This window comes from Chlorocebus sabaeus, chromosome 27 (genome assembly GCF_047675955.1).
Source record: "Chlorocebus sabaeus isolate Y175 chromosome 27, mChlSab1.0.hap1, whole genome shotgun sequence".
In the NCBI taxonomy this organism is placed as follows: domain Eukaryota; kingdom Metazoa; phylum Chordata; class Mammalia; order Primates; family Cercopithecidae; genus Chlorocebus; species Chlorocebus sabaeus.
The window spans coordinates 11,043,283-11,067,326 of NC_132930.1; the positions used below are offsets into that span (position 1 = coordinate 11,043,283).

Below are 24,044 nucleotides of genomic sequence, written 5' to 3' on the forward strand. Positions count from 1 at the left end.
GATCAGGGTAATACAACTAATGATAACTATATTATTCACATTATAATAGTTTTTTTTTTTTTTTTTGAGACGGAGTCTTGCTCTGTCGCCCGGGCTGGAGTGCAGTGGCCGGATCTCAGCTCACTGCAAGCTCCGCCTCCCGGGTTTACGTCATTCTCCTGCCTCAGCCTCCCGAATAGCTGGGACTACAGGCGCCCGCCACCTCGCCCGGCTAGTTTTTTGTATTTTTTTAGTAGAGACAGGGTTTCACCATGTTAGCCAGGATGGTCTCGATCTCCTGACCTCGTGATCCGCCCGCCTCGGCCTCCCAGAGTGCTGGCATTACAGGCTTGAGCCACCGCGCCCGGCCTATAATAGTTTTTACTATAAAACATTAACTTCTTGAAGAATAGCTTTTAATATTAAAAATTAACCATCTTTAAATTTAACTTAACCCAAAGAGGAGATGGGGAAGGAATGAGAATTTTTAAGCTGTCAACAATGATTCCATAAACCTAAAAGAAATTTTAGGAAGAAAAGCTCAAGAACTAAACTGTTCCTTTGTCACTGAATTATTAAGGCAAAAGAAGTGAAGAAAATTGAGTTAAGTAATATCTATAATATGGCATTTTCCCATGAGTACTCTACTTCACAATCTGATTCTTTAAATACTATAAAACAGCTGCCTCATTACTTAATAATGGTCATAAATAGTTTAACATTCCACATGTAAACTTTTGCCTTAGCATTTAAGTTAAGATTTTTAAAAACTCAAAAAACTGCAACATCCTTGCAATAAATATTTAACCTACCGTTATATTTAAAAGAAAAAGCATTAAAGTTTATGTCCTTGAATGGTACTTTTCCTTAACAAAATGAACTTCTCTCAACAGTTTTACATAAAATAATAGAATTAAAGTTACTCTACCTCAAACATATACCAAAAAGCATATTAAATCTAATCTTATCAAGATACTCATTTAGCAGCAGCAGCAGCAGAAATAAGCACTTTTTTTTGAGACGCAGTCACCTTCTCTTGCCCAGGCTGGAGTGCAGCAGTGAGATCTCAGCTCACTGCAACCTCCGTCTTGTGGGTTAAAGGGATTCTCCTGCCTCAGCCTCCTGAGTAGCTGGGATTACAGGCGCACACCACAGCACCCAGCTAATTTTTGTATTTTTAGTAGAGATGGAGTTTCACTACGTTGGTCAGGCTGGTCTTGAACTCCTGACCTCGTGATCCACCTACTTCAGCCTTCCAAAGTGCTGGGATTACAGGCATAAGCCACCCCGCCCAGACAGAAATAAGCACTTTTAAATGACCAAACTTTTGGCCCCATTCTCGGTATCGGGAAAAAGAAAAGAAAAAAATGACCAAACTTGCTTCTAACCAATAAAGAATATATCTTTTTTATTTTTTATTTTTTTTGAGACAGAGTCTTCCTCTGTTGCCCAGGCTGAAGTGCAGTGGCGTGATCTCCGCTCACTGCAACCTCTGCCTCCCGGGTTCACACCATTTTCCTGCCTCAGCCTCCCAAGTAGCTGGGACTACAGGCGCCCACCACTACACCCGGCTAATTTTTTTGTATTTTTAGTAGAGACGGGTTTCACCATGTTAGCCAGGATGGTCTCGATCTCCTGACCTCGTGATCCACCTGCCTCAGCCTCCCAAAGTGTTGGGATTACAGGTGTGAGCCACCGCACCCAACCATAATATATCTTAATATATCTTAATGTATATAAGTATACATTATCCATTTTAAAAAATTAATCTACCTATTAAATATTGCTTCTATCTAATGTAGCTCAGGAAGTGCCTTATTTATAAAAATCAGTTAAAAAATTTAAAACTTTGCTGGCAGACCTCTAAAATAATGTAATTGCCCTACCATCTTTCAAAAATACTTCAAAACAATCTAAAAAAAAAAATTAAAGAATAACTGTAAGGCTTGTCTTCAAGAAGAAGCTAATATATTATTACGTAAAAACATCTGCTATTAGGACAACCACCTGATTTTCGTAAGATAACTAAAGGTCTCCTCTACATTTAATGATTGTAAAAAGGACTAAATGAAATAGCATCCATGAAAACGGCCAGACCAAGCAAGGCAGATAGGAAGCACTCAATGAACAGCATAAAAAATTAAATATCTAGAAATGGCTCATATTAACTATAAAACTACAAATAAAATTTTATCACCTAAGAATTGGTACAAGGTTGGGCACAATGGCTCATGCCTAGAATCCCAAGACTTTGGGACACTAAGGCAAGAGGATTGTTTGAGGCCAGGGATTTGAGACCTGCCTGGGTAACTTGGCAAGATGCCATCTATCCAATAAAGAAAGAAAAAATGGGCCGGGCGCAGTGGCTCATGCCTGTAATCCCAGCACTTTGGGAGGCCGAGGTGGGCAGATCACAAGGTCAGGAGTTCAAGACAAGCCTGGCCAACAATGTGAAACCCCGTCTCTACTAAAAATACAAAAATTAGCCGGGCATGGTGGCAGGCGCCTGTAGTACCAGCTACTCGGGAGGCTGTCAGGAGAATCACTTGAACCCAGGAGGTGGAGGTTGCAGTGAGCCAAGATCGCACCACTGCACTCCAACCTGAGCGACAGAGTGAGACTCTGTCTCAAAAAAAAAAAAAAAGAAAGAAATGAATAAACAGAATTGGTATAATATGCTAAAGACATTCTAGGGTCTTCAACAATCTGGATTAAGAACAAGAAAATATTCAAAAATATTAGATTTTTAAAAAGTGTTTTGGGTAGCTGGGCGCAGTGGCTCACACCTATAATCCCAGCACTTTGGGAGGCGGAGGTGGGTGGATCGTGAGGTCAGGAGATCGAGCCCATCCTGGCTAACAAGGTGAAACACCATCTCCACTAAAAAAACACACAAATAAATTAGCCAAGTGTGGTGGCGGGCACCTGTAGTCCCAGCTACTCGGGAGGCTGAGGCAGGAGAAAGGCATGAACCTGGGAGGTGGAGCTTGCAGTGAGCCAAGATCGCGCCACTGCACTCCAGCCTGGGCAACAGAGCGAGACTCCATCTCCAAAAAAAAAAAAAAAAGTGTTTTAGGTAAACTGTTCATTACAGAATTATAGAACCACTCAAAAGTATTTAGCTGGCAGCCAGGAGTGGTGGCTCATGCCTGTAATCCTAACACTTTGGGAGGCTAAGGTAGGCGTATCACCTGAGGTAAGAAGTTCAAGACCAGCCTGGCTGTTATTGGGAAACTCTGTCTCTACTAAAGTACAAAAATTATAGCCGGTATGGTGGTGCACGCCTGTAATCCCAGCTACTCGGGAAGCTAAGGCAGGAGAATCACTTGATTCTGGGAGGTGAGGTTGCAGTAAGCCAAGATTTCACCGCCGCACTCCAGCCTGGGCAACAGAGAGACTCAGTCTCAAAAAACAAACAAACAAAAATTAACAACAAACACACACGAAGTATTTAACTGGATGTGGTGGCATGCACCTGTAGTACTAGCTACTGAGGAAGCTGGAGGATTACTTGAGCCTAGGAATTCAAATTTATAATGAGCTATGACCATGCCACTGCTCTCCAGCCTGGGTAACAGTAAAACTTCGCATCTAAAAAAATAGATAACAAAACAAAATAGACATCACCACCACTTCCAATATTAAGTGAATTCTGATTTACATAAAGTGATTAAAAGCACAGGCTTTGAAGACAAAGCCTACCAGTCGTGCTAAGATGGTTGACCTTAGACAAGTCACTTCTCTGAACTTGTTTCTTCATCTATGAAACAGCAATCATTGTATTTACCTAATAAGATTTGCTGAAAGGATTAAATGAGAAAATACATGCAAAGATTGCATAATTAGGGTTACCATATATTCTGTTATGTTTTCTAATAAACAAATATTTGAATAGCTATTAATGCAAGAGCCTTGGTTATATGCTGTATAACCTAAATTTACAATAATATTAATTAACGAAGACTCACCTAATAAGAAAGTAAAATGCTGTAAGGCTTATTTCTGTATCTTACCACCCAACTCCATGGTCTAAAGTAGCTACAGACTTAATTTGTGAACACCAAGTCCGGCAAAGCCACCTCCTTTCTATGTGTCTTGAAATGATCACTAAAAGCTTTCCTGAATAAAGAAAACATTTGGACTACAGCCTGTATGAAGACATATGAGTGAATGAAATGCTAAATGACAGAAAGAAGAACTTTAAAAACAAAAGCAACATTTCACCAGTGAGATATTTAAGGCAAGGTCTGTTTTAGATACCATATGAAGGGTAACTGAGTGTCTATAGTCCATATAATTTAGAGGTTTACCATGCCAGATCTTTTATTCTATTAAATTCTAACCTATAATACCTGTAACAAAGCTCTGCTAAACTTTTTGTGGAAAGAAAAAAATTAGCTAAAATTCAGTAAGAAATACCAGTCTATATTAAGTATCTAAATTTAGTATTTTTAAAATTGCTGTTTATCTAAACCAAATGAAGTTACCCTCCATATAATTTATACATGTTTAAGATTATTCTGATTTAATGTTTTAGACAAGTTCTAATACGCACAATATTTTGATACAGAAAAAAGTACTTGCCTTCATATGGTGTGTCTGGAGGTCCTGCTATTTCTCCTCTTAATTCTGTAAAATTCTCATCTACAAGATCTACTTTAATTTGATTTTTGCTCGTCTTAAAAATAAACAGAAAATAAATGTTAGTTATATCAGCAAGAAAAACGCCTAAAGTATTACCTATAAAAATTTTTGAAACCCCCCCTTTCATAAACTTGATTATCTGCTCTAGTAAAATAAGTCTGGGCTTTTCTAGGACTTAACTGGCCAGTTTTAAGAATATTTAAAACAAACTAATACATTTTAACTTCAATGTTTTAAATAACACCACTTTGAACAATACAATGGCTTCTTGAACTTGTAGGAAAGTTATGAGAGAAAAATAGTATAAAACCTATTTTATGTTTGCCAATTCCATGTATATTAGGTCCAAAGTGATTAATCATCCACAGATGAACGCTAAGATACTATATTCTGATCTATACCCCCAGGATACATGAGTTCTGCTTATATAAACAGAAAATTCAGGGTAATTAAAAGCCATTTAGGCCATAAACTCTCACTTGAACTAACCATAACAACTCTAAATGTTTAGTTTAACTGACTGAAATAGTACACTATCCACTAGAATGGTGAAAGCTCTAGCTATCTAACAGATTCTCCTTTCCATGAAAATTCCAAAGGACTAAATGCCTCAAAAGAATCTAAGGCCTTCTTCAATTTGTTTTTCTGCTTAGTTTATTAAAATGGCAACTACCTACTTCCAAAAACCAGATTTCTACTTTAAATTTATCTACACTGACTTATTTTGCACTTTATACTACTCCAAGTACTTTCCTATCTATAGCATTACTGAGTCTCTTAATCTTATGACAGTCCATTCTCAGAGCCATGATAACCTTAAATGAGTCAGAAAACCATCCCAGTGGGATTCACATTAACATTCATAAGTGCCTGCCTGCAAATGGGCTCTCCACTTATATTCTCAAACCTATGTTAAAAATACAGTAAATCCTCTCCTCTCAATTTTTTAAACCAAAATCCCTAAAGTACAAGTTATATCTTTTTTTTTTTTTTTTTTTTTGAGAAGGAGTCTTGCTCTTGTCACCCAGGCTGGAGTGCAATGGCACGATCTCGGCTCACTGCAACCTCTACCTCCTGGGTTCAAGCAACTCTCCTGCCTCAGCCTCCTGAGTAGCTGGGATTACCGGCACCCACCACCATGCTCAGCTAATTTTTGTAATTTTAGTACAGACGGGGTTTCGCCATGTTGGCCAGGCTTGTCTCAAACTCCTGACCTCATGATCCTCCCGCCTCAGCCTCCCAAAGTGCTGGGATTATAGACCTGAGGCACTGCGCCCGGCCTATATCTTCATTTTTTTGGTTAGGATTCCATATTGTTACCTGATTGACACAACATATCTACTCTTATGAAACAAAGCCTCACTCAAGATTTCAAAAGTGAAGTTTTTTGCTTTTAGACTGACTTTCTTAAACTTGATTACTGGATGAAACGGTGTAAGAATTACTGTTTTAAAAGTCTTTGGCTTCCTCCTCCAACCCAAAAAAATATACAATTTTTACTCTTTTACTATGTTAAATATTTTTTAGTACAGAACGTTTAGTTCAGAAACAATACATTACTTAAAATCCTAATTTTTCAAAGTTCACATCATTTCTAATTAATCCTGTCTTTTAATAAAAACACAGGATTTAAAAACTTACTTTCTAATTAGTATTGTTTTTTCACATTTTTCTGAAAATATTTTTATCCAAAAACTAAATTTAACTATAAATATGTACAATAAGAAACTACTTCTTATGCCCTAAAAAATCATTAACAACCTTGGTATTTGTGGTAGAGGAGAAAATGTACATTTTAGCAACAGTAAAAATACTTTGATGGCCAGGCACGGTGGTTCATGAGGTCAGGAGATGGAGACCACGCTGGCTAACACGGTGAAACCATGCTTCTACTAAAAATACAAAAAAATTAGCCAGGCGTGGTGGCGGATGCCTGTAGTCCCAGCTACTCGGGAGGCTGAGGCAGAATGGCATGAACCCGGCAGGCGGAGCTTGCAGTGAGCCAAGATCGTGCCACTGCATTCCAGCCTGGGTGACACAATGAGACTACGTCTCAAAAAAACCAAAAAAACAAAAACTTAATTGGGTGTGGCGGTGCACACCTGTAGTCCCAGCTACTCGGCAAGCTGAGGCAGGAGAATCGCTTGAACCCAGGAGGTGGAGGTTGCAGTGAGCCGAGATCGTGCCACTGCACTATGGCATGGCCTGAGTGAAAGAGCAAGACTCCATCTCAAAAAAAAGAAAAGAAAATTGTCTAGTTAAATTATGCATAAATAATGTTAAAAAGAAAATTGGAGGCATTTAACTTTCACTGACCAATTTAAGAAGCCAGTGTTAACTTAGAATACACTTAAATTTCTCCTCTTAAGGCTTCTTACAAGAATAATCATCTTGCTAATCATCAATGCTTTCAAACATCTCGATAGCTTTCCATAATCTCCCCTCCAAAAAGTAGTATGTAAATAACCCAAAGATGTTAGGATACTAAAGGATCTGATTAACGTTTTTTGGGAAAGGAGGAGAGGGAGATTAGAAAAGCTGCTTTTTGGGACTGCCCAAATCTCTGGCTAATAAAATGCTAAATAATTATTCATTGGCCTGGTACGGTGGCTCAAGCCTGTAATCCCAGCACTTTGGGAGGCCGAGATGGGTGGATCACGAGGTCAGGAGATCGAGACCATCCTGGCTAACACGGTGAAACCCCATCTCTACTAAAAAAAAATAAAAAATAAAAAATAAAAACTAGCCGGGCGAGGTGGCGGGCGCCTGCCCAGCTACTCGGGAGGCTGAGGCAGGAGAATGGCGTAAATCCAGGAGGCAGAGCTTGCAGTGAGCTGAGATCTGGCCACTGCACTCCAGCCTGGGCGACAGAGCTCCATCTCAAAAAAAAAAAAATTATTCATTTTCATACCTCTGTCCTTATTTCTGTCTACATCATCCCCAAATTATTATTATTTGTTTAAGACAGGGTCTCACTCCCATCACCCCGGCTGGAATGCAGTGGCGTGATCTCAGCTCACTGCACCTCAACTTCCCAGGCTCAGGTGATTTCTCCCACCTCGGCCTAACCAGTCACTGGGACTACAGGTGTGCACCACCATGCCTGGCTAAATTTTTAAATTTTTAGTAGAGACAGGGTTTTGCCATGCTGCTCAGGCTGGTCTTGAACTCCTGGGCTCAAGTGATCCACCAGCTTTGGCCTCCTGCCTTGGCCTCCAAAGTGCTGGGATTATAGTCGTGAGCCACCACGTCCAGTCCCCAAATGATAAGTCAGAAAAAAATTGCTCATTTTTCACTCTAGAGAAAGAATATTATTACTGTATGAAAAATGTACTAAATAAGCTCAAGAAAATACCCATCATCATGATGAATTACATTACGAAAAAGCATTCTGGTCAGGTGCGGTGGCTCATGCCTGTAATCCCAACAGTTCGGGAGGCCGAGGCAGATCACTGAGTCAGGAGTTTGAGGCCAACATGGTGAAACCCCGTCTCTACTAAAAACAGGAAAAATTAGCCGAGCATGGTGGTGCGTGCCTGTAGTCCCAGTTACTTGGGAGGTTGAGGCACGAGAATCGTTTGAACCCGGGGGTGGAGGTTGGAGTGAGCTGAGATTTCGCCACTGCGCTGCACTCCAGCCTGGGTAACAAGAGAGATACTCTGTCTCGAAAAGCCAAAAAAAAGCATTCTATAGAGTTTAGAGTAGGGTCTTTATTTGCAGATAACTAAAGATAAAAAGAAAACAGAAAGTTAAGTCAAAATTTCTTCAAAGCTCAATTTTCCATCAAGCAACAATTATTCTTTATACCACCAGTTTAATTCAAACATCCAGTTATTTCACAATCTAAAACAACAATCCCACTGCTCCCACAAACGAACTTAAAGTCTCACTTTAAGAGTCAGGAACTATAAGACACGGAGAATGGTGAAAGATGACAGTATTACAAAAGGGATGGCCTTTGGAGTGAGACATATGTCTTATGTGCTGAATCCTAGTTCTGTCCTTGTGGTATTCATTCAGGTATACCACTTAACACCTAACTCTCAATTTTATTACTGTAAAATGAGAATACTTTCAGAATTAAGTTTCTTGTATAGAAGTAAGCAGCGTAGTTCCCCTTTTCCTAACAACATTAATTATAAAACCTTTAATTTGGCTGGGTGCAGTGGCTCACGACTGTACTCCCAGCACTTTGGGAGGCCAAGGCAGGTGGATCATTTGAGGTCAGGAGTTTGAGACTAGCTTGGCCAACATGGTGAAACCCCATCTCTACCAAAAATATAAAAATTAGCCAGGTGTGCTGACAGGCACCTGTAGTCCCAACTACTGGGGAGACTGAGGCAGAAGAACGGCTTGAACTTGGGAGGTGGAGGTTGCAGTGAGCCGAGATTGCACCACTGCATGCAGCCTGGGTGACAGACCTAGATTCTGTCTCAAAAAAATAAAATAAAATAAAGCCCAATTTTATAAAATTAATTTCACAGTTCTGTTTCCACAGTCTAAGAAAAAAATGTAGTATCTAAAAATAAATAACAAAATAATGTGTTATTCACTTCAATGACTGCAACAACCAAGGCAGCTGAAGCTTTTGGGTGAAATTCTGAAGAACTGTGTTATCACTGTAAATCTTTCATGAGGATAGGTGAAAGATTGCTTTTCTAAACTTTCTTCTCCCACCTCTGCTAAACACACAGTAGGACCTCTGGTAGTCTTTTTTTTTTTTTCCCCCTGATGTTCCCTGGGGGTTTCAAGGCATTTCTAATGCACAAAAGGAATAGAGATATACAGAAGCTATAGCAGCTAGGCCAGGCAGGGTGTCTCACCCCTGTAATTTCAGCACTTTGGGAGGCTGAGGCAGGTGAAATCACTTGAGGCAAGAAACTTGAGACCAGCCTGGCCCATATGGCAAAACCCTGTCTCTACTAAAAATACAAAAATTAACTGGGCATGGCAGCACATGTCTGTAATCCCAGCTACTCAGGAGGCTGAGGCATGAGAATTGCTTGAACCCGGGAGGCAGAGGTTGCAGTGAGTCAAGATTACACCACTGCACTCCAGCCTGGGCTACAAAGCAAGACTGACACACACACACACACACACACACACACACACACACAAAGAGAAAGAAAGAAAGAAGCTACAGAAGTTAGCAATTTTTAAATCAACTATTTTATTAAGATATACATGAAGCATACAAAAAATAGCACATAATGATGAAGCTAATTTGAATGAGATTTTAAAAAATTATTGTCAACAACCAATAGTGAAGAACTCAAAGCGGTTCTAATATATTTCCATTTCCAAGGCCACCTCTCAGTGAAATGATATTGTCATTGTTACCACCATCACTGTAAAAATTCTTTCAAATAATGACTAGAGTCTAATATATGCTATCTCAAATGTTACTAAACAAAACCTAAGTCCCTGCCCACTTGGGGCTTACACTGTAGTGGGAAAAACTAAACACTGGAAGATTTTTATCATTTAAGGACTAAATACAAAGTATATTGTTGTGTAACCTTTTTAAAACTTACTAGCTATGAACAAGTTAATTAACCACTTTGTACTCCAGTTTCATCCTCTGTCAACTAAGGATAAGACAGTTCCTCATAGGGTTCGCTGGTGAATTTAACGAATAAAGTATATAGAACAATGCCTGCCACACAGTAAATGCTGAATGTATCACAGTAATATGCTGACTCTTGATAATGATGTTGGGGCAGAAAACTTTAACCCAAAGCAAATATTGTATTTTTTTAAAAAGAATAACTAACAATATTAGCCTCACTTCTATTTATTAAAAAAAAAATGCTCTAAAATGAAATTTAAATCCAAATCTCAAATAAGACAAATAGAATTCTAAATGCCCCTAAATGCCCCCTAAAGTTATAAGTAATTCTCATTGATATAAAGAAATTACTATTTGTTTCCTAATCAAGCCACAACTATTTTAGGAGCCCTGCTCATCATTACCATGCATATAAAAGTGAAATTTAGTTCTTCCTAATTTGTTGGAAATAATACTTTAAAAGCTTAACAGTTGCCATTATTTTCTCATAATTTAATATAATATCTTTCCCCTATTATTCAAAGGCCTAAGAAACAAACACAATTTCTACCTTCTAGGCAGTTAAATTTATTTATTTTTTTGAGATGGAGTCTTGCTGTGTCGCCCAGCTCACTGCAACCCGTCTCCTGGGTTCAAGGAATTCTCCTGCCTCAGCTTTCCAAGTAGCTGGGATTACAGATGCCTGCCACCATGCCCAGCTAATCTTTTTGTATTTGTAATAGAGACAAGGTTTCACCATGTTGGCCAGGATGGTCTCGAACTCCTGACCTCCGGTGATCCGCCTGCCTCAGTCTCCCAAAATGCTAGGATTACAGGTGTGAGCCACCATGTTTTCTGAAGCTTATGGCACATAACAGTCCCAAAGCAAAAAATGACATGACAACAAAGGGATTGGGAGAATGAAAAACTGAAGCCATGGAGACACATGTATGATCCTTACTAAAAACAAGTTCTAGACTAGCAGTATCCAATACAATATAACGTAAGCCACATATGTAAATTTAAAATTTTTTGGTATTCACATTGAAAAGACTACAAGATGGCCAGCTGCGGTGGCTCATGCCTGTAATCCCAGCACTTTGGCAGGCTGAGGCAGGTGGATCACCTGAGGTCAGGAGTTTGAGACCAGCTGAGGCAGGAGAATCGCTTGAACCCAGGAGTCAGAGGTTGCAGTGAGTTGAGATTGCGCCACTGCACTCTAGCCTGGGCGACAAAGCAAGACTCCGTCTCAAAAATAAAAATAAAAATAGTACAAGAGACTGGACATGTTGGCATACTCCTGTAAAAACCAGCTACTTGAAATTCTAAGGCAGGAGAACTGCTTGAACCCGGGAGGCAGAGGTTGCAGTGAGCAGAGATCGCTCCACTGCACTCCACCCGGACAACAAAGTGAGACTCTGTCTATAGCAGCTAGCTTTTTTTTTTTTTTTTTTTTGAGACGGAGTCTCACTCTGTTGCCCAGGCTGGAGTGCAGTGGTGCGATCTCAGCTCACTGCAACCTCCACCTCTCGGGGGTTCAAGCGATTCTTCTGCCTCAGCCTCCTGAGTAGCTGCGATTACAGATGCCCGCCACCATGCCTGGCTAATTTTTGAATTTTTAGTAGAGATGGGGGTTTCACCATGTTGGCCAGGCTGGTCTCGAACTCCTGACCTCAAGTGATCTACCGGCCTCAGCCTCCCAAAGTGCTGGGATTACAAGCATGAGCCACCACGCCAGGCTGCAGCTAGCATTTTTAAAATCACACCTGTAATCCCAACACTTTGGCAAAGGAGGGAGGATTCACTTGAGCCCAGGAGTTTCAGACCAGCCTGGGCCACATAGTGAAACTCCCATCTCTACAGGGGAAAAAACAAACAAAACAAAACACGTGTGCCTGTAATCCCAGCTATTCAGGAGACTGAGGTGAGAGAATCACTTGAGCCCAAGAGGTCAAGGGTGCAGTAAGCTATGATTGTGCCACTCCATACCAGCCTGTGTGACAGAGTGAGACTCCATCTCTTAAAAAAAAAAAGTTAAGTTCTGGACTTCTGTCAAACTTTATACAATCTACAATGAAGAGTAATTCAAGTCTGAATTTATCAATTCCATGAATATTTACTGAGTACTGGCTATTTGCAAGGCATTGTAACAGATACTCATGGTATAATGATCAACTAGAAATTTTCTCTACCGTGCATCAATAGTTATTTCATTCTAAGGTACTGAACAACTAATTATATAATTTTTAAATGAAATACAGGATACTATGAAGAATAATTTAGCAGAGAGAAAATCTAGAAAGTAAGAGGAAGTTTCCTTGAGGAAACTAATGTTAAAATACTTTACTTTAGGTAAAGCCAGCACTTAAGGCAGAGTGTACACGCTGTGCAAAATAGAGGCAAAGGAGGACTTGACAGGTTTAAAAATTGAAAAGCCGCCAAAGTGACTACAATACAAAGAATGAAAACGTAGAGATGAGGCAGGAGAAGTAGTCAAGAGCCAGATTATTCAGGGTCATGAAGAATAATAAAAATTTGAAGTATAACAATCAGATCTGGGTCTTTTAGAGATCACCCGGCTGGAGTAGGGGGAAATGGCTGGAGGAGGATTAGAGAAAATACTTAGGAATCCAGTGAGAGATGCCAATAAGGTCCAATGCAATGAAAAGAAGTAGATGAATTAAGGCAGACAGGAAGTCAAATCTAAAGGACTTAGTTACTAACTAAAAGCGTATGATCTTAGAGGAGGGGATTTTTTGCTGGGTGGATGACTGTGTAATAAACTAAGATAAGGAAACAAAGAATTGAGGAGGCAGGGTTTGAGGAGGAGGGGAAAAATCAGTTTGAGATATGTTGGATACAAGGTATCTGTGAAAATACAAAGAACCAAGTAGGCAAATGAAAATTCAGGTCTCAGGTTCAGGAGTGATCTGGTCTGAAGATACAGTTAGAAAGATAGGAAAGACCAGGCGCCACGGCTCACACCTGTAATCCCAGCACTTTGAGAGGCCAAGGTGGGTGGATCATCTAAGGTCAAGAGTTCGAGACCAGCCTGGCCAACATGGTGAAACCCCGTCTCTACTAAAAATTCAAAAATTAGCTGGGGGCATGGTGGTGCATGCCTGCAATCCCAGCTACTCTGGAGGCTGAGGCAGGAGAACTGCTTGAATCCGAAAGGCAGAGGGAGCAGTGAGCCGAGACGGAAAGCACCGTACTCCAGCTTGGGTGACAAAGACTCTTTCTTTAAAAAAAAAAAAAAAAAAAAAATGGTGGTGGGGGGAGTGCGCGGTGGCTCAAGCCTGTAATCCCAGCACTTTGGGAGGCTGAGGCAGGCAGATCACGAGGTCAAGAGATGGAGACCATCCTGGCTAACATGGGGAAACCCCGTCTCTACTAAAAATACAAAAACAAAAAACCAACAAACCAACCAACAAACAAAAACTAGCCGGGCATGGTGGTGGGCGCCTATAGTCCCAGCTACTCGGGAGGCTGAGGCAGGAGAATGGCGTGAACCCGGGAGGCGGAGCTTGCAGTGAGCTGAGATGGCGCCACTGCATTCCAGCCTGGGCGACAAAGCAAGATTCTGTCTCAAAAAAAAAAAAAGAAAAAAGGAAAAAAGGAAAGGCAGGAGGGAGGTGAGGGAAGGGGAAAAGGGAAAGGAAAAAGGAAAGAAGAAAGGAAGAAAAAGATATTTGGATAGTCTGATATCACCGACACTACAGGAATAATAATATTTCAAGGAAACAGTGGGTAATGTTGCTGAATGATCAATAATATCTAATACATTGCTTTATCATCCAGGCAAGAGGTACAGTGATACAATTAGAGCTCACCGCAGCATCAAACCTATGTGCTCAAGCAATTCTCCCGCCTCAGTCTCTCAAACTGCTGGGATTAGAGGCATAAGCCACCACTTCCAGCTCAATATTTATATGTAATTTATGGGCAATATTTTAACTGATGTATATTAATAACTCAATCTTATAACAAACTTACATGCTTACCAATAAGGAAGCTGAGGCAACAAAGTCACAAAGCTAATAATCAGTGAAGCCAGGTTTTAAAACTGATTCAGGAGTCAAGATAGAGCTTTTCTTTCACTTTTTTTTTTTTTTTTTTTTTGAGATGGTGTCTTGCTCTGTCACCCAGGCTGAAATGCAGTGAGGCAATCTCGGCTCACTGCAACTTCCACTACCCGGGTTCAAGCGATTCTCCTGCCTCAACCTCCTGAGTAGCTGGGACTACAGGTGCGCACCACCACGCCTGGATAATTTTTTTACGTTTTTTTAGTAGAAATGGGGTCTCGCCAGGCTGGTCTCGAACTTCTGACCTCATGATCTGCCTGCCTCAGCCTCCTAAAGTGCTGGGATTACAGGCATGAGCCACCGCACCTGGCCCACTTCTAAGATTTCAGTTAGAAGACATCTCAATGTATGCCAGTAAGAAAAAAACACTGCCATTTACACTATGACACAATAATTTATCACTCAGAGTTTGTATTTTACACTTACTCAACTTTTAGAATTTATATACTTCATTCTTTAGATTAGGACAGGCACGGTGGCTCACACCTGTAATCCCAGCTCTTTGGGTGGTGGAGGTGGGCTGATCATTTGAACCCAGGAGTTCAACACCAGCCCATCTCTATCCTTATGGAAAAGAAAAAAAAAAAAAAAAAGATCAGTCCAGGCAACATGGTGAAATCCTGTCTCTACAAAAAAATTAGGTAGGTGTGGGTGTGGTGGTGCATGGCCATATTCCCAGCAACGCGGGAGGCTGAGATGGGAAAATCACCTGAGCCCAGGAATCCGAGGCTGCAGTGAGCCGTGATCTTGCCACTGGCACTCCTGCCTGGGTGACTAGGATGTATCCTGTCTCAGCACTCCCCCCATAAGAGACTTTTAAGATTATTAAAGAGAAAAGAAAAACAGTCAAAGCTACTCCTCAAACTTCTTCACATCAAGTCCTACTCTCCAGTATCACCTTTTCAATTCAGTCTTCATTGTCCATGTTTTTCCTACACAATACGATCCTCTGTATGTGATAAAACATCTGTACTCTAAGACTGCTTGTGAGATAAAAGGACTAGAAAGTAAACTCAATGACTACAACCATTAAGAATAAAAAGGAGGCCGGGCGCAGTGGCTCAGGCCTGTAATCCCGGCACTTCGGGAGGCCGAGACGGGCGGATCACGAGGTCAGGAGATCGAGACCATCCTGGCTAACATGGTGAAACCCCGTCTCTACTAAAAAATACAAAAAAACTAGCCGGGCGCAGTGGCGGGTGCCTGTAGTCCCAGCTATTCGAGAGGCTAAGGCAGGAGAATGGCGTAAACCCGGGAGGCGGAGCTTGCAGTGAGCTGAGATCTGGCCACTGCACTCCAGCCTGGGCGACAGTGCAAGACTCCGTCTCAAAAAAAAAAGAAAAGAAAAGAAAAAGAATAAAAAGGTAACTGTAAAAAGACACATCAGAAGTCAAGGAAACCTGAGCATGTACTATGTTATTACATATTAAAAAATTAGTGTTTCTTTTGTTGAACGTAGTAAGACACTTGATGGGGTTTCATAAAAATGTCCTTGTATGTTAAAGACCCACAATGAATTATTCACTGTACAATGACAGAATTCTAGGGTTTGCTGCAAAATAACTCAGAAGATTTGTTTCAAAATAATCTAGAAGGGGACAGGCACAGTGGCTCACGCTGGTAATCCTAACACTTTGGGAGGTCGAGGCGGGTGGATCACCTGAGGTCAAGAGTTTGAGACCAGCCTAACCAACATGGTGAAACGCTGTCTCTACTAAAAACACAAAAAATTAGCCAGGTGTGGTGGCAAACACCTGTAGTCCCAGCTACTCAAGAGGCTGAGGGAGAAGAATCGTCGGAGCCCGGTAGGCAGAGGTTGCAGTAAGCCGAGATCGTGCCACTGCACTCCAGCCTGGGAGGCAGCAAGACTCCATCTCAAAAAACAAACAAACAGCAAAATAATCTAGAAGGGAGTGGGAATCTGACAGACAAACTGGCCACATGTTGACAACTACAGAAAGTGGAGGCCAGGAGTGGTGGCTCACACCTGTAATTCCAGCACTTTGGGAGACTGAGGCAGGAGGATTGTTTGAGCCCAGGAGTTCAAGATCAGCCTGGGCAGCAAAGTCAGATCTCCGTCTCTACAAAAAAGAAAAAAAAAGAAAAAGAAACTGGATGATGATGTCTATTATGCTATTTTCTCAACTTCAGTACAAGTTTAAAAATTTTAACACAGTTAAAAAATAAAAACAGGCCAGGCACGATGGCTCACACCTGTAATCCCAGCACTTTGGGAGGCTGAGGCGGGTGATCACCTGAGGTCAGGAGTTAGAGACCAGCCTGGTCAACATGTTAAGACAGACACACAGGGAAGATACCACATGAAGACAGATAATTGGGGTGATGCATCTACAAGCCAAGGAACACCAAAAACGTTGGCAAACCAACAGAAACTAGGAAGAGGCAAGGAAGGATTCCCCAGAGGTTTCAGGGGGAATTTGACCCTGCTGACACCTTGATTTCCAACTTCTAGCCTCCAGAACTCTGAGAATAAATTTATTTTATTTTAAAAACCCAAATATTTACAATACTATTAAAAAAAAAAAAAAAAAAAGGCCAAGTTTGGTGGTACACACCTGCAATCCCAATACTTTGGGAGGCCAAGATAGATAGACTAAGCTTGAGCCCAGGAGTTTGAGACCAACCTGGGCGACATGGCAAAACCTGGTCTCTACTAAAAATACAAAAATTAGCCAGGTATGGTGGTGCGCGCCTGTAGTCCCAGATACTCAGGAGGCTGAAGCAGGAGGGTCACTTGAACGCAGGAGGCTCTCACAGTGAGGATGGAAGAAAATTCCCTGCATGCTTCTGGCAGGGGGAAGGGGAAAATTAGCCATTCTGAAGTAATTCCAGAGTATTCTGTTCTTCTTAAAAAGGCCTGCCTTCAAGAGAAAAGATTTCGCCAGAGGTTAACCAACTGGAGTTTTATCAGAGCTAACTGACCTGAGGGAAGTGAAAAACCCAATCCCAGCCTTCCAATCTCATCTAAGGAGGAAGTGTGAACTGAGAAGCAACTGCGAGTATCACAGCCCAGGTACACAGATTCACTAAAAGACTAAAACCCAATTATGAGACAACAGAATACTGAAATCTTACCATCAAGAGGGGTTTTTTTGGTTGTTGTTTCTTGGTTTTTTTGGGACAGGGTCTTGCTCTGTCACCCACGCTGGAGTGCAGTGGCACGATCATGGCTCACTGCAAACTGCCTCCTGGGTTCAGGTGATCCTCCAACTTCAGCCCCCTAAGTAGCACCTGTGAGTACAGGTGCACGACACCATGCCTGGTTAATATTTGTATTTTCTGTAGAGACGGTTTTGTCATGTCTCTATTTGTCTACAAATCTCGAATTCTTGGGCTAAAGCAATCTGCCAGCCTCGGACTCCCAAAGTGTGGGGATTATTGTTGTCGGCCACCATGCCTGGCCAAGGAGGCTTTTGTATAACAACAGGACGTTACTCAAAGAACTGCATTTGTGCAACACTTGCAAGGAATTAAAAAACTAAAAAAGAAAAAAACATAACTGCATGTCTCAGATCTTCTTTAAGAAGTCTCTAAGGAACCCCAAGACAACAAAGGAAACAAAAATAAGAACACTGGAGGAAATATTAGTTCTCATACCTACAGCTACAACAAATAGTAACACAAAACAGCCCAATTCTAAGTCAGATAAACGTAATGCCTCACACTAAAGGCTTATTTACCTCAGTTACTTTTATCTAGTAAAACATGCACAGCATTTTTTTTTTTTTTTTTTTTGAAACAGGGCCTCACTCTGTCCCCCAGGCTGAAGGGCAGTGGTGTCATCTCAGCTCAATGCAACTTTTGCCTCCGGAGCTAAAGTGATCATCCTGCCTCAGACCCTCAAGTAGCTGGGCCTACAGGCATGCACCACCATGCCTAGCTAATTTTTTTTTTTTTTTTTGCAGAGACGGGGTTTTACCATGTTGCCCACGCTGGTTTTGAACTCCTGAACTCAAGCAATCCGCCTGCTTCAGCCTCTCAAAGCGCTAGGATTACAGGCCTGAGCCACCATGCCCAGTCCATGCCCAGTTTTCAACAAAAAATTACAAAGTGTACTAGAGGACAAAAAAATACAGTTTGGGCCGGGTGCGGTGGCTTATACCTATAATCCCAGCACTTTGGGAAACCGAGGCAGGAGGATTCAGCCCAGGAGTTTGAGACCAGCCTAGTCAACACAGCAAAACCCCAACTCTACAAAAAAACCACAAAAATTAGCCAGGTGTGGTGGTACGTGCCTATAGTCTCAGCTACTTGGGAGGCTGAGGTTGGAGGATTGATTAAGCCCAGGAGTTCGAGGTTGTAGCAAGCCATGATTGTGCCACCGTACTCCAGCCTGGGTGACAACAATTAAAAAAAAATTTTTTTTAAAGGGCCGGGCATGATGGCTCACACCTGTAATCCCAGCACTTTGGGAAGCCGAGGCAGGTGGATCACCTGAGGTCAGGAGACCAGCCTGACCAACATGGTGAAATCCCATCTCTACTAAATACAAAACGAACACTCAGGTCTGGTGGTGCGTGCCTGTAGTCCCAGCTACTCAGGAGGCTGAGGCAGGAAAATGGCATGAATCTGGGAGGCAGAGCTTGCAGTGAGCAGAGATTGTGCCACTACACTCCAGCCTGGGCAACAGGGCGAGACTCTGTCTCCAAAAAAAAAAAAGAGAAGACAGCAGGGCTGGGTGCAATGGCTCATGCATGTAATCTCAGCACTCTGGGAGGCTGAGGCAGGTGGACTGCTTGATCTTAGTTTGAGACTAGCCTGGGCAACATGGTGAAATCCTGTCTCTACTTAAAAAGAAAAAGAAACAAAAATTATGTAGGCGTGGTGTTGTATACCTGTAGTCCCAGCTACTCAGGAGGGTGAGGTGGGAGGATTCCTGGAGCCTGGAAGGCAGGGGGTGCAGTGAGCTGAAGTTGTACCACTGCACTCCAGTGTGGGTGACAGAGTGAGACACTATCTAAAAAAAAAATTACAAAAATAAATAAATAAATAAATAAAGAGAGGCGACTGGATCACCTGAGGTCAGGAGTTTGAGATTAGCCTGGCCAACATGGTGAAATTCCATCTCTACTAAATTAGGCAGGTGTGGTGGCACAAGCCTGTAATCCCAGCTACTTGCAGGGCTGAGGTGGGAGAATCACTTGAACCTGGGAGGCGGAGGTTGCAGTGAGCCGAGATCATGCTACTGCACTCCAGCTTGGGTGACAGAGGGAGACTCCATCTCGAGAGAAAAAAAAAAAAAAGAAAAAAACAAAGAGAAAGAGAATACAGCAGGTCCCTGGATAACATCATTTCCTTATAACATTTATGAGGAAAAAAAAAATTCCCACATGGGCTGCTGTCTTATGTGGAGCTTGCCATGTTCTCCCCATGTCTTTGCGGGTTTTCTCTGGGTACTCAGGTTTCTTCCCAAATTCCAAAGATAAACATGTCAGATCAACTGGCATGGTTAAACTGTACCAGCATGAGTGAGAGTGGGTGTGTGTGTGAGTGCGCCTGGTAAAAGGATGGTGGGAATAAGATTATTTCCAGGATGCCAAAGAATTAATCCATCATTTACTTGCTAATTGCAAAGAGAGTAAAATGTACCTTTACAAAGAAATCTTGTTCCTACCTTAATCAAATGATTAAACAAGTGACCAAGCAGCACTAACAATGAGACAATCTGATATTACACATGTACTAACATGATTCAATATGATTCAATATGAAGTACACAACATTACTTGGGGTCTTCTTACCAAAATGTTTAACCTGAAGCGAATCAAACCTTTACACCTAAACTTGGAATCAGAGACATGAGGATTTTCAGTATTAAAGAGATGAGAAAAAAAGAAACGTATGTGGAGGGGTTAACAATCACAAATTTTAAAAGACCCAAGAATATATAATTATATACAATCTGTGAAATTTACATAGATAAGACTTTTTTTTTAAGTTAACTGAAAAGTAAGTTTGGTGTTTTTTTGGAGACAGGGCCTTACTCTGTTACCCAGGCTGGACTGCAGAGGCTGCAGTGAGCCATGATCACGGCACTGTACCTACTGGGTTCAAGCAATCCTTCCACCTCGGCTGCCCAAGTAGCTGGGACACAGCCACAATGCCACCACATCCAATTATTTTTTTCTATGTTTTGTTGAGATGGGGGCTTTTGTCATGTTGCCCGGACTGGTCTCAAATTCCTGGGCTCAACTTATCCTCCTGCCTCAGCCTCCTAAAGTGCAAGGATTACCAGAGTGAGCCACCATGCCCAACCAAAATAATATTATTTTTAAGAGGTGCATGCTCAAGTTTTTGCTAGTAAATTATATTCATGAGAGCAACATGATCTTAGCTAGTGGGGATACAAGTGTACTGTCTTTTTGACTTTTCTCTTTAAAATTTTCTAGATAAAAAGTTAAAAGGTGGCTGGGTGTGGTGGTTCATGCCTATAATCCCAGCACTGTGGGTGGCCGAGGCAGGTAGATGGCCTGAGCCCAGGAATTCAAGATCAGCCTGGGCAACATGGTGAAACCTCACCTCTACAAAAAAATATGAAAATTATCAGAACGTGGTGGGATGTGCCTATAGTCCCAGCTACTCAGGAGGCTGAGGTAGGAAGATCACTTAAGACCAGGAGTTTGAGGCTGCAGTGAGCTGTGATTGAGCCACTGCACTCCAGCCTGGGTGACAGAGGGTCTCCCAAATACTTATAATTTCTCTTCAGCTCCCTATTCAACTCTAGCCCCACACGGCAATAATCTCTTGCCTAAGCTACCTAAAAAGGTTTCCTAAATGATCCTGAGTTCATTCTTGCCCCTCTACCCTCTACATGGCTAGTTGTCTGGTCAATTTTATTTTTTCCTTCTTCCCTACTAAAGAAACTCTCATTTTAATTGAGGAGTACTGTACTCAGCTAAAGAAGATTTCCTAGCCTCCCTTAAACCAAGAAGAGGTTATGATATGCAGTTTTGGTTAAAAAAATAAAAACAGTTGTAGGACAGTCCAACAGGAAAAGAAAAACAAAAACAAAAATAAAAGTTGGCCAGGCAGTGGCTCATGCCTGTAATCTCAGCACTTTAGGAAGCCAAGGCAGGAAAATCACTTGAGGCCAGGAGTTCAAGACCAGCCTGGGTAACATGGCAAAACTCAGTCTCTACAAATAATTTAACAATAATTAACTGGGCACAGTGATGTCTACCTGTTGTACTAGCTACTCAGAAGGCTGAAGCAGGAGAATCACTTGAGCCCTGGAGTTCAGGGTTACAGTGAGCTATGATCATACCACTGCACTCCAGCCTAGGCAACAAAGTGAGATCTAGTCTCTAACAAATACAAACATTATACATAAGAAAAAAACAGTAAAATGGTTTTCCATTATTCATTGTATAATGATTATTAGCTGTCTATACGTGTACAGAGTTGATCATAATCACTCTAATTTATCCTGTTAAGTATCAGTTAACAGTTATTCCCAAGAAACTCTTTCCCTAAGGCTAGAATACCCAACTTCCATACGTCCCCTTACTTAAAGTCAACAAACACACTTATTAGCTGTTCAATTTCTCACTGCCTTACTGAGCCATAATTTATTCCATAATAGCAAGGATCATGTCCATTTTATTAACATAGGTGGCATTCAGTAAGTATCTGAATAAATAAAAAATGTAAAGTTACACTAAAGAATTGAACCACAGATGATGTCCTATATACTAAACAGATGCCCAATGAGATCTTCAAAGGGGAAAACTACAAAAAAAAAAAAAAAAAAAAAGATTCCCTTCCCACTATCTTGTTTCCCAGTTTTGGGCTTGGACATTCCATCACCCTAATTCAAGACCTGACTACATTAATAACATAACTTATATGGAACAGAAATCCAGCTTTACCTGCAGGCCACATTTATCAACATACTCAACTCTTCCTAGTCCCAGAAGCAGGATGAAACTTTCACAATGGTTGGGGATGAGCTCCCTAGAGTTTAGGAATATCCTTAAACTCATTCAGGAAAACAAGTGCCTCCTGTTTAGCAGGCAATGTGCTAAGCAATGGGGAATGGAAGATCGGTGAGAAAGAACTCTGCTGTCAATGACTCACATTCACAGTTCCTATGGGCAGATGGAAAGAAAGCACCCAACAATATAAATGCCTAAAATTTCATCCAACACTCAATGACCACTCAGTATGTATCACTTTCAGAGATACACACTCAAAATTCTCACACATGTACACCATCAAGAAACTGGAAATAACTGAATGTCTAATAGACAAGAGGCAAAAACTGTGCTATATTCTATACAACAAAAACTAAATCACTACAGTGATTTAAGAAAAAGCACAAAATGTTTTATTATCAGCTCGGTGAAAAGCAACAGCATCGGACAACCCACAGTTGGGTATGACAAAACCAAGTAAGGTGGTTCACTTGAAACAAGCCTAGGCCGGGCGCAGTGGCTCAAGCCTGTAATCCCAGCACTTTGGGAGGCCGAGACGGTCGGATCACGAAGTCAGGAGATCGAGACCATCCTGGCTAACCCGGTGAAACTCCGTCTCTACTAAAAAAATACAAAAAACTAGCCGGGCGAGGTGGTGGGCACCTGTAGTCCCAGCTACTCGGGAGGCTGAGGCAGGAGAATGGCGTAAACCCGGGAGGCGGAGCTTGCAGTGAGCTGAGATCCGGCCACTGCACTCCAGCCCGGGAGACAGAGCGAGACTCCGTCTCAAAAAAAAAAAAAAAAAAAAAAAAAAAATTAACAAGCCTAAAAGCAAGACACCCAGTTAATTGAGAGAAAAGAGTACATAGACCAGACAGTCCTACATTTCTAATCACTAGAAAAATCCATAATCACACATTTGCTAAAAGTAACAAAAGCCTGCCCCAAACCTATGCTAAGAGCACTTTTAGCAGCAGCTCCTCAAAATTAGATACCTATCAAAGACTTTTTTGGGGTGCTAATTTAAATTACTAAGGCTTCTACATTCTAGGTACCCTACAAGGTGCTAAAGAGAAAAAAATGAGTATGAGTCCTTACGGAGCTTAACCTATCAGGAGTAGAAGGACATATGCACAATTATCAATAATCAGATAACTGCTCTCATGAAGTCTGACTGACAATGAAAAACAGAAGGAAACTTTGGCTTCAAGAAAGGCTTATCGGGGTGGCATTTTAGGATAAGTAGGTTTCCAAAGGCAAAAAAAAAAAGATAAGGGCTTATTCCACACAGATGAAACAAGTAAATAGCAAGCAATTTTGTATTGCTGAAGGTTTGAGGGAGAGTGAAAGTCTGAGATATGTGTAGGAATGCAAGTGTGTATCTGTGACTTGACAGGAAATAGGTCAGGAAAGGCAGGTCAGAACAATAGTATAAAGGTTTTGACTTTATCCCCATAGGCAGTAGAGAACCTAACAGAGAATGATATAAGATCATATTTTTAAAATTAAATCCAGTGGCATAGCACCATTAGGGTTGACTAGAAAAGCTGGGAGAGGCTGGGCACGGTGGCTCACGCCTGTAATCCCAGCACTTTGGGAGGCCGAGGTGGGCGGATCACAAGGTCAGGAGTTCAAGACAGCCTGACCAATGTGGTGAAACCCTGTCTGTACTAAAAATACAAAAATTAGCCGGGCGTGGTGACATGAGTCTGTAATCCCAGCTACTGAGGAGGCTGAGGCAGAATTGCTTGAACACGGGAGATGGAGGTTGCAATGAGCTGAGAGCACGCCACTGCTCTCCAGCCTAGGCAATAAAGTGAGAGTCCGTCTTAAAAAAAAAAAAAAAAAAAAAAA

The 24,044-nt window shown here is 41.5% G+C and overlaps 1 protein-coding gene across 2 annotated transcripts in view; it reads right to left on the minus strand.

Moving 5' to 3' along the window:
• The window catches only part of UBE2K (ubiquitin conjugating enzyme E2 K), an 85,934-nt gene that overhangs the window by 42,726 nt on the left and 19,164 nt on the right, over positions 1-24,044 (minus strand). Inside the window, exon 2 of one of the 2 annotated variants that reach the window (XM_008017600.3) lies at positions 4,564-4,657. The exons of the other annotated variant lie outside the window; for it this stretch is intronic. Within the exon in view, the coding sequence (XP_008015791.1) occupies positions 4,564-4,657 (94 nt within the window). The remainder of the gene's footprint in view (positions 1-4,563; positions 4,658-24,044) is intronic. 2 annotated transcript variants of the gene reach the window in all.